The 10,853-nt window shown below is 34.0% G+C and overlaps 1 protein-coding gene across 1 annotated transcript; it reads left to right on the top strand.

Moving 5' to 3' along the window:
- The first annotated feature begins 3,704 nt into the window (after positions 1–3,704).
- Positions 3,705–10,853, top strand: LOC145610134 (protein FRIGIDA-ESSENTIAL 1-like). Its single transcript, XM_081665402.1, has 5 exons — positions 3,705–4,374; positions 8,451–8,892; positions 9,014–9,228; positions 9,311–10,545; positions 10,627–10,853. The coding sequence occupies exons 1-5, from the start codon at positions 3,843–3,845 to the stop codon at positions 10,654–10,656; spliced, it is 2,454 nt and encodes an 817-aa protein (XP_081521528.1). The 5' UTR covers positions 3,705–3,842; the 3' UTR covers positions 10,657–10,853.

The raw sequence follows: 10,853 nt of genomic DNA, 5'->3' as shown, positions 1-10,853 counted from the left end.
ACACCTCTCAATTACATGGTTCATGTCCTTAATTAACAATTAACATACTGGACAATGTAGTCAACGTTAGGTGATAGAACAAATAACTACTTCATGCATATTTTCCTACAAAAACCGTTGATTAAATACTTCGTAGTTGTGTAATGTCCCTCTTCAAAATAACATACAGTACTTTCTTTGCTAATTAATAATTGCAAGCGTGGGCCGTGGGGGAATGTATAGATTACAAGGAGGGGTCGAGGGGGCAAGAATAAAACGATTCATGTGATGGGAAGAGATGTTGAGGAGACCATTAGCCATATAAAAATAATATAGCAACTCTTTACGCAAATTGTTTTGAAGGTCACTAAATTAAATTAGTTAGTTAAAGTTTGTGGTATAATATTTAATATACACATGAGAATATCAATTCTGCATTCGATTAATTTCGCATTTCGATCAATTCCAACATTAATCTCCTAAATATAGCCTAAACTATTACAAGTACAAAGTAATTTTTTGCTTTCATTCTTTATTCATCTCTATTCATTTAGAAAATTGGCTTTTTAAGGTGACTTTTCATGTTATTTTCCATATCTTCCGTTTCCCGTAATTTGAAAATTTCTGTTTCCCAATTCCTCATTTTTTTTTTCATTTCCATTTCCTGTCCCCGTGCAACCTAGCACTGTACTGAGATTGAGTAAAGTTAAAGAACTATTGATGCCACTAGTCTCGACAATGTATGAAAAATTAAAGGATATAAATAGTGTGACATGAGTAACACTTACCTCAAATTATATGACCACCTCAAGTTGGGATTGTAATTAAATTGTTCTAAGTTAAATAAAACTTTAAACCATTTTTTTAAAGAGATCAGCCATGATTAGTAGCATTACATTTTCCTACTTAAAGAAGAAAAAAAAAAAAAAAAAAGGTAGCATTACATTTTCCTAAAACCAGGGCAACAGTCTTGCAATTAACTAGATAAATTAAAGATCGAGCTGGCTTTCACCTGCTCCAATAATATATGCTTTCACTATATGACAAGAACGTAAATGGATAATTGCTTATACTTGCAGAGTTGCTCATAACAAATTGTTGGAAAATAGACTAAAACTTAAGCATACATTGACCTAATTAAAGAGTTTAGGGAGATCTTTGAAGTTGGAGCTAGAGACTTAACCTTATCATTTATCAGTGTGTACTAGTATACATTGACAAGAATATGAAAGACTTGCTTGGCTTTAAAGTTAGTTCAAATGCATAGATTAGTCCGCAATCATCGCAACAAAAACTTTCCACGCTATAAACTACAAAGGTGAGTGCCAATGAAGGCCGCCAACATCGATCCATATAGTATCCTATGGCTATTCTTCCCCCCTTTTTTATACGAAGTAATTAATAAGTACAAGAAATGTAAGATTGTGTAACTCGTATTTTAAGAGTGAAGAGAAAGGGTAAGAAAATCCCCTTACTCTCAAAGTTTTCCCAGTGAGAATTAAATCTCTAATCTCAAAGTTTATTTATTATTTTTTTTTTTTTACTTCCATTAGACCAACACATTGACATACATGCAATACGCTTACAAATAAGTGTGTAGATGGTATCATATTGCTGTATACCATTAGATGGTGGAATACTATAATAAAGCTTAATGGTACATGTATGTTTTTTGATGGTACCACTGTAATAAATATGAAATAGTACTACAAATCAAGAGTATAACCAAGAAGTAACGGCGGTAACAAGTTTTGTAATGGTGTTAAGGACTTAAGGTTATGTTTAGTTCAATTAAATTAAATAAATATTTGCAATATTTTAAAAATGACCGACAATCAGTTTAGGTAATAACATACTAGACCTCTTTATTTGCATTTTCATATCGCAAAATAAGGTCAGATTAGAAAGCCAAATCAAACTGGATAAAAATTCAAATTAAGCTTGATTATCTATATTGACACGATCTAATTAAATACATAAATAAAGGTAATTTTTTCTCTATACTCCGCTTGTTGCCTTTATTTTCCTATTTTCAATCACTACTATGTATATTTCTTGATAATAATTAGAGTTGTTTTTTTGTTTTTGAAAATAAACTAATGAAATCACTAACCTTTTGTGAGAGTGGTGGTTAGTATTATGAAATTTTTACCATGGAGGCGGATGCACCATGCTTGGTGCATCCGGATTTCCTTAAAAAAAGGTGGAATGAACATATAGTTGTTCAGTAAAGAACATATAGCTGTTTTGTAAAGAACATATCATTATTTAATAAAGAACATCACATATGGTTGTTTTGTAATGAACATGTATTTGTTTTGTAAAGAACATATAACTATTTTGTAAAAAAAAATCCACTTTTATGTTCTTTGTATATATTTAAAGAACATCCGTAATATTAATAAAGAACATGATATATAATGTAATGAATATTATTTGTATTCAAAAAAAAAAAAAACATATAAAGAACATAATACAGAGTAGTATTTTTTAAAGAACATCTAGCTTTTCAATCTTTAAATGAATTATTTGTTCCATAATTGAAGAGTTTTAGTAATTATTTCCCAATCTCAATAGAAATTTATATATTTCTTCATGTTTAATTTCACTTGTTTGAATATTTTAGAGAGAGGAATAAAAATCTTAGAGAGAGAATTAGAAAATTTATAGAGAAAAAGAAATTCTTCTAATAGAAGACAATGGATGTGCATTTAGATCGAGTTTCGTGGTGCTTTTGATCATTGTTTGTTAATGGAGTGATTTTTCATGAAGGTGAATATGTGGATTTGTTAATCAAAGATTGAAGGTAATTTTGAATGAAGTCTTGAATTTATTTTTCTTTAATTGTGTTACTTTAGATTTGTATTAGAATATTTTGTGATCATAAAATTCATTGTTTATTTTTCTTTTTTAAATTTGATGAATCTGGATAAATGTTGAATTTGAGAATAATGTGACAAAGGTTGAAGATGATCTAATGTTCTTTATAAGATAGTGTTATGTTCATTTCTTTAATCTTTACAATTCTATAACATGTTCTTTTCACTTTAACTAAATGTTCTTTTCATTTTAGCTAAATGTTCTTTACATCTCTATACAATGTTCTTTCCGCTTTTTTTTTGGAACGGATGTACCATGCGCATGGTACATCCGCCTCCATGAACCACTAATTGGTGTCACTTACAATTGTTCGTATTGATTAATCTTTGAGGCTTTGATATTTAGTTTCTGTAAATAAAAAAAATTAAAAAAAAAGAAATCTTGTTTGGCATCATTTTTGGTTTTCAGTTTCCTTTTTTTTGAAAATTAAAATTCAAAGAAAACAAGAAAAAAGTGTCTCCACTTTTCAGTTGTCAATTTTTAAAATTATCATGATTTTAATAAGTCTAAATATTTTATGATTCATTATGTGACATATATAATATACTAGATGAAGCCTGTGCGATGCAAGATTTGTTTGATTTATATATATATTAGATTTTAAAAAACGAAAAACCAAAAAACAGAAAACCACATTGATGCCAAACGAACCCTTAGTTAATGAGATACGAGTATTGCTACAGTATATTAGTACTCTATAACAAACTTGTTAATGAGATATTAGTACTCCAGTAGTTTCCTTTCAATCGAGCCCAATTATATTTCCTAAACAAGCCCAATTTTAAATGGACTTACTCCATGTCTACATGAAAAAAAAAAAAAAAAGTACCAAATAAACACGAAGTGATAAAATTTATTTTCCAATAAATAAGATGAATGTAAAGCTGATGAATTCATCCTATAAATACCATGATCAATTTTGATGGAGATGATACATGATACTCAATATTGATACTCACAGTTGAGAATCCCAGGATCATCCGATGTCTTCCTCCGATTCTCACCGCAACAATGGCGATCCTTTAGAGGAGGAAGACGAAGAAGAATACGAAGAAGTTGAGGAAGAAGAGGAGGTTGAAGAAGAAGAAGAAGAATATGAAGAGGTAGTAGAATATGAGGAGGTTGAAGAAGAAGTAGTAGAAGAGGAGGAAGAAGAAGAATTCGAAGAGGTTGAAGAAGAAGTTGCAGAAGAAGAGAAAGTTGCAGATGATGATGTTGAGGAAGAGGAGGAAGAAGTAGAAGAAGAAGAGGTTGAAGAAGATGAAGAGGAGTACGAGGAGATTGAGGAATACGAAGAGGTTGAAGAAGAAGTAGAGGAAGAAGTAACGGATGATGAAGAAGATGCAACAATGGCGGAAGGAGGTTCGAATTTAGGTAAAGAGGATGCGAATTTGGCGGAACAAGATGTAACAATGGCGGAAATCGAAGGCGATGATAACGACGGAGAAGGTGAAGGGGAAATCAATGATGTCGCAATTGCAATTGCTGCTACGAAATCAAATTCGCCAGTCTACGGTTTGTTTTCTTCAATTTTACTCTCTAAATTGCCGATTTGTTTGATTTTAATAGTTTGATTGCGGATTTTTGCTTCAATTTGTGTTTAATTTGTTGTTGATCATTAATGTTTTTGCTTTGCTTGCATGTTACTTGATGTTGTTCGTTTTAATTTGATTTAGATGATGAGTTATCTAAACCTTAATCGGGTACATACCCTTAGGATTAATTGGATTTTGATAGGGTACATACCTTTAGGATTAATTGGATTGGGATGATGTGCAGAAAGTAAAGCAGACGGCTTTCGATCATCCCATCGAATATAGAGGGTTTGTCATTAGTTGAGCGGAGCATTGTATAATCAAAAGTGATTTGAGGAAGTAGATTATGTGTGAAATTTATGGGTTGAAATAATGTGGCTATCATGGTTAAACGAGCTGCTTGTTATAACTGGTTGGAGCGACGGATGTGGCTATTATGTTATCTTAGCTTGTTATTGTAACTAGTCTAAGTAGCATCTTAGTATATAAAGTCTACTGACTTGATGAATTATTGACATGTGCTTAGGGTGGAGTTGACTGATGCTTGTTGATTGTCGTTTTATGGCTTAAAAAGTATTCATTTTCCGAAAACTCAAATTCTTAATCAAATTAGACTTTCCAGAAGCTTCTATTAACCTTTGGAATCTATTAAGGCTGTTGGGTTTTACTTAGAATTTATAAAATTTGCCTAATTTTGTAAATTCAGGATCTTATCGCTAAATATTAAGAAGGCAAGGTGCTGGATGGAGTTTTATTTGATTATTAAAATCAATTTATGTACTTAAGTTACCATTATTATGATGTATTATCATGGTTGTTAATTTGTGTCTCATGGTTATTACCCTCTATGAAACATTTTTCCTTTGCATGGTTGATTGGAGTGATTTGAGTGTAGTTGTATTATGAAGAAGACACCTTAAATATGGGTTCTTGTGAAAGGTTGAGGGCACATATCTTGATGTTTGATCCACCATATTTAGCAAATGTTGGTTGTTAGAGCTACAGTAAGAAATATTATGGAAGAAAGGAATGAAATAAAGAGTATGAAGGGAACGAGGGATTAGAAAAAGTTTAAAAATGCGTACTCTTTCCCTTTTGGTGTTTGTAAAAGGAAAGTGGGGAGAAACCAAAGGTCAGTCAGAAATTTGAGGTTATATAATTATAAAAAATTAGGTGGCCGTAGTGAGGTATAGGAACCCCATTTGATGGTGGCTATATAATGTGAAAAAGTGAGTGAGTTGTGTAGGCCTCTTAGGAGGGGCATTTGGAGGAAAATCTAGGCATTGAAAGGTAATAATTTAAATCTGAAGATTCTGAACATTTTATAAAGGATTGAAAAGGAAAGTGTGAAGGCCGTCTTAGATGGTCTTGGCATTTGACTTACTGTTGTTATAGCATTTAAGCTAAACTATAAAATTGGTTTCAGACAAGCATTAATTGTTTACAAACAAAAGTTGTGAAAGAACGAATAAGTAATCGATAATGTAAAATAACTAAATATGATATCATGGTATATTATTCATTTCATTATTCAATTAGCTTGTACTTTTCTTATGTTAAATGATGAAGTTTGAACTTTTTGCATAGCATCCTAAGATTGAGGGATATAAATTTTAAGGATGAAGCAAAAAAACCAAAATTATTAGGAATTTGATGAAGAAAAAAAAAATCATAAAATGTTTTTTACTATTATCTTTCTTTTCGTATACTCTGAAATCAAACCAATGAAAGGTGAATTTGGAGAAGGAGAATTCTAGAAGAAGAAAGAAATTAAGAACTATATTCATTTCTCTTGGTAAAAATGCATATTATACTCTCTTATCATATTTTTCCTTTTGTAATTGTTGGAAGATCTAATGCTTTGAATTCTAGACTTCTATGTGTTGTGAAGAAGAAATAACATTTAGATAGAAGAAGAAGAACTAGATTTATTCCTTTGAGTATGAATGCAAGTATGAATGCATAACCAACCCTCATATCACATATCCTGTTCTTTGTTTACAAAGCTATTAGAGGATCTAATGCTTGTTTCATGTCACCAGGGAACATACATTATGTTAACATGTTCGTACGCAAGTGAGGTTATCTCTTTTAGTTAGACTATAAGAAATAGGACATGGAATAGGATTAAAAATGTACTACAACACGTTAAGAGGCTATCATCTTAAGATGATAGTAACTTGGCCGGTCAAAGTTCGTATGAAGCTTGACTTGATATTTTAATTAATTAGTTAGAACAAAACTAAGTGTGACTTTAATAGCTTGTGAGCATATATAGAGCTTTAAGGGAATATATATTTTGAAGTTTTCAAAATATTTAAACTTGGAGTTGTCAACAACATTGTAGTTTTAAAAGATTAGGGTGTTGTGATCACCCTAATATATATGACGTGGAAGGTGGTCTTGCAACTACTATTGCGACATGACTACATTGGATAAGCTTGAAGATTTAACCTCACACAAGCGTTGGCTTAAATTTTAACCTCGATTGGTTTTTAAATTTGTTGAGTAGTCGATCTAGGTGAGCTAGGCTTGATTGGTTATAACCCCTTGGCTCTCCATGGTAAGGAAGGAAGTGTTGATAAGTCTAACCCTTCTCATTCGAAACCATTTAGGTTTGCTTTATACATGGTGTTCAAGTAGTTATTTTGATTATGAATATGTTTGGCTCCATTACGAATGGTCAAATATAGCCATTTGATTTGTCGTCAAATATGTCTCAAAGTTACAATCTTGCAAAACTTTGCTAAGGTTTTGCGTCTTTGATGCTTATAAGGATTGCGATTTAATCCAAATCCAACCCAAGTCGGTTTCCGTTCGAAGGAAAAAGTCATACCCGAGTTCACATTAAAAAAATTTTGAAATCGAAATTGCTCTTTGAATTGGAGTTGGATCAGGTTTGGTTGTGGTCCGACTTGTGTTCGACCATGCCTAGTCGAGTCGGATTTCAATGGTGTAATTTGAAGACGTTTATGCTTTACTATTTAATGTTGCTATTATGGTTGGATTCCGTGAGGTTATGTAGTTGTAAGTGATTTTATTTGGAATTAAAATTAGAAGAATACATGGAGAAAATATGTAAGGGGCAAATTTGGACCCAAACTCGGATCCGGAGGTTTTAATCCCGTCGAAATGGACTAAGGGGTCTTTTGGTACGTTAAATTGAAATGGATTGGTTTGGGATCTCATACTAGGGAGGTGTGAATTCTAAACCCGTACTTGTCTTACCTTGTTTGGTTTATTCTTTGGAATGGTTTTTACATTTCATTAAAAGAATGGATTATGAATCTTAGGTGGTAAGGTAGGTATAAGATTCTAGAAGGATGGGGTGGAATTAGAACCCCCTTGCTATGCAATTCCTTACCTAAAACGCCTAACCAAACAATAAAATGGATGGAATGGACTTTAATTCCATTCCTAAAGCTCCAACCAAACGACCCCTGGTATCCGAAGGTCCATATTCTTGATCTAGGTCCGATTATTAAACGGATTAGACTTGTCGGACCCATTGCTACCCGTTGATGCTTAGAAGATCACAGAGTTTGGAGCTTGTGGTTTTGAGAAGGATAGTTCGAGCTATTATCCTTAAGCGTGTGTCTCTCTTAAGATTGTATGTTATTTACTTTGGATGCTCGCGTCGTGGATAATTTTGAGTTTGAATATATTTCAAGGAATAATCACTCTTGGAAAAAGATATGCGTGATAGTGCATTACCAAGATTATTTGAGTTGAATGGAGTATGATAACTCATTTTAAGCTATCTATGGTGTTGTTGGAGGTCTTAAGGTATGCTGGTGGGTCTGAATATTGTTAATGAGTGTAGATTGTGGTGGATATTCACCAAGGATCTTGTTTGTGTCAAGGCATTTTAAGCCCTTGTCTTGGTTTTTGTCCATTCTTTTCTTCTGTTTGTTTACTTCTACATTTGTACTGGCTTGTCTTACTGATAAGGTTTCAAGTGATTCTAATTAGAAGTTCATGTTTGGTTTAGAAGCAATTGATCTAAAGAAGATGCTGCCTCATTCATTTGTTTACTCGCATCTTATCTTCATGTAGATGATAGCCAAGATGTTGAAACCAAAGGAGGTGAGGTATGCTTGAGATCAGGACATACAAGTGATGTAAAGTCTGAAGCAAGTATTCTATGTGATACCCGCGCTGCAGAAACCAGCTGTGACCAAAGTTCATCACCTAAATTGCAGAATGCAGATGAAACGGGGATCCCTTCAATAGATGTTGGCCGTTACAAATCATCAAAATTGTACGAACATATCGCAGTCCCTCTTAGTAATGGAAGTGATGCTGTGGAAGAGAAACAAGGGCATGTAGAACAATCGATTTTAGTTTCTGCCTCTGAGACGCATGTTTCTGCTCCTCATGCTGTTAGTGAGCAATTGGGTAATATGGAGACTACTGATGTTGAGGAGTCTAAGCTGCTTTCTGAAGAGGCAGGTCATCATTCCCCGTCAAGACAAGACATGGACCATAAGGACTCAAGGTCTGCCAATTTGATTCTAAATTATTGTTCTTACTGGTAGTTATGCTGTGTTGATTCTTTTGCAGAACAGTGGTCTAACGCTCCAATTATTGTTTATATTGCTAATACATGAGTTTTCCAGATCTTGGTTTCCCCAAGTGAGGCCAAGGAGCTTGTCACCTGGCACTGCATGCGAGGATCGAAGTAAACGACCTGCAATTATTTGTGAGTATTTCGTTAAAGGTTGGTGCATTAAAGGGAGTTCCTGTAGATTTCTTCATAAAAGAGATCATGAAAATGGTACGCAAGTAGAGGGAGGTGTGCTGCTCACCAAAAGTGAGCTTTCACCTGATAAAGGTACATTCAAGTCTGAGGAGTATTGTATGGTTGTAACGCACCTGCAATTTAAGTCTTCTAATGAGTACCTCTATGTCAGCAGGTTCTGGAGATAATGTAGGAAAGGATATTCAAAGAGAGCGGGGAATGGGATCTCGTCAATATGAAGATGCGGATACGAATGCTTTGCTTGAGAGAAATGTTTCATCTTCTCTATTCTCTACCGATATCAAGAATTCGCCGTCTTGTAAAGATGGCTCTAGGCCAATCTCTACTCCCAGGGAGGTAGAAGTAGATATCTATAAAGAAAATCACTCTTCTGATAACCATGGCTCGTCAATTGCTGAATGCAGTTCCATACCACGGCATAATTTCTGGTCTAGGTTTGGATCTTCAATGAGAGAAATAGGAGTATCTTCTGGCTCAGATTCTATCTCGAGGCTAGTGGAAGAATCAGCTGCTATGCGAAGGCGTTATTCATTGGATGCTCATAGTTCTGTGCCTTCTTACCATTTCTCTAGTTGGAAAAACACTTCTTTACTGCATAACTCTCCCTTGTATTCTGGATCTGATTCAGCAAAGTATTCTGATTCGAGTTATACACTGGATGGGCTTCGCTCTTTTAAGTATAAGAAGGCTTTTACTCCCTATAATTGGGAGCCATCTGTTCCCTTTCAATCCTCCTATTTCAAGCCTCCAGTAAATAGATCTTCAGATGTTCCATATGACCCTTTTCGTGATAGCATTGAGAAATCTGATATTGGACGTAAATCCATTAGGCTTTCTTCTTGTGGTCAAACTCAAGATGTAAAAAGCATCTCTGGACAGAATTCTCCGGAGTTGCACAGAAGATTAGAAATTGAGTCTTGGGACAAAAATTACAGTGGCCATGACAAAGTCGTCCCTGCTGTTGAAGCAGAATCTGCTGCAACTTCTACTAGTGATGCTCAAAATAAGAGTTTGACTGAAGAGGAGAATCCTATGGTTCCTGGCAGTGTCAAAGCTATACTCAAAGCTAGCAGAAGTGTCAATGATGGTAACTCTATGATACAAAGTGGAGAACTTAAGTTAGAAAACGGCAGGCAACCTATTGAGTTAGATGATGAAGAATCTAAGGTAATAAGGTGTTTTCGTGCTGCTCTTATAGAATTTGTGAAGGAGTTGATGAAACCAATATGGCATGAAGGCCGCCTGTCGAAGGATGTATATAAGGTAATAGTTCAAAAGGCTGAGGACAAAATTCTGAGCACTTTAAAACCAAATCAAGTTCCAAATTCTTCAGAGTTGATTAAGCAATATCTGTCTTTTTCCCGTCCTAAAATATTGAAGCTTATTCAGGTAAGACTTTGGAAATCAGCAAGACATATTTAGAGATACTCAAGGTGTTTTAAATCTGACAGGTATTTATACCTTTTGCAGGCATATGTTGACAAATATGGCAGATTTTAGAAGCAATGGGTCCTGGTTACTGTACAGTTTTCTCACCTGCTGAGAGTTACATATAAGACTCTCCTGAATATGTAACCAGAACCTTAACTTTATAAAATCCCGGTGTAGGTATTTTTCCTGGGTGTCTTATAGGTTAGAACATTATTATGCCTTAAGAATTTCTTTTGGTCGTACATTATGTTGAGGATTTTTGGTCA

Source organism: Chenopodium album, chromosome 24 (genome assembly GCF_948465745.1).
Source record: "Chenopodium album chromosome 24, dcCheAlbu1.1, whole genome shotgun sequence".
Classification (NCBI taxonomy): domain Eukaryota; kingdom Viridiplantae; phylum Streptophyta; class Magnoliopsida; order Caryophyllales; family Amaranthaceae; genus Chenopodium; species Chenopodium album.
Note: the sequence above shows the minus strand (reverse complement) of the source record. Positions and strands in the feature narration are given on the sequence as shown.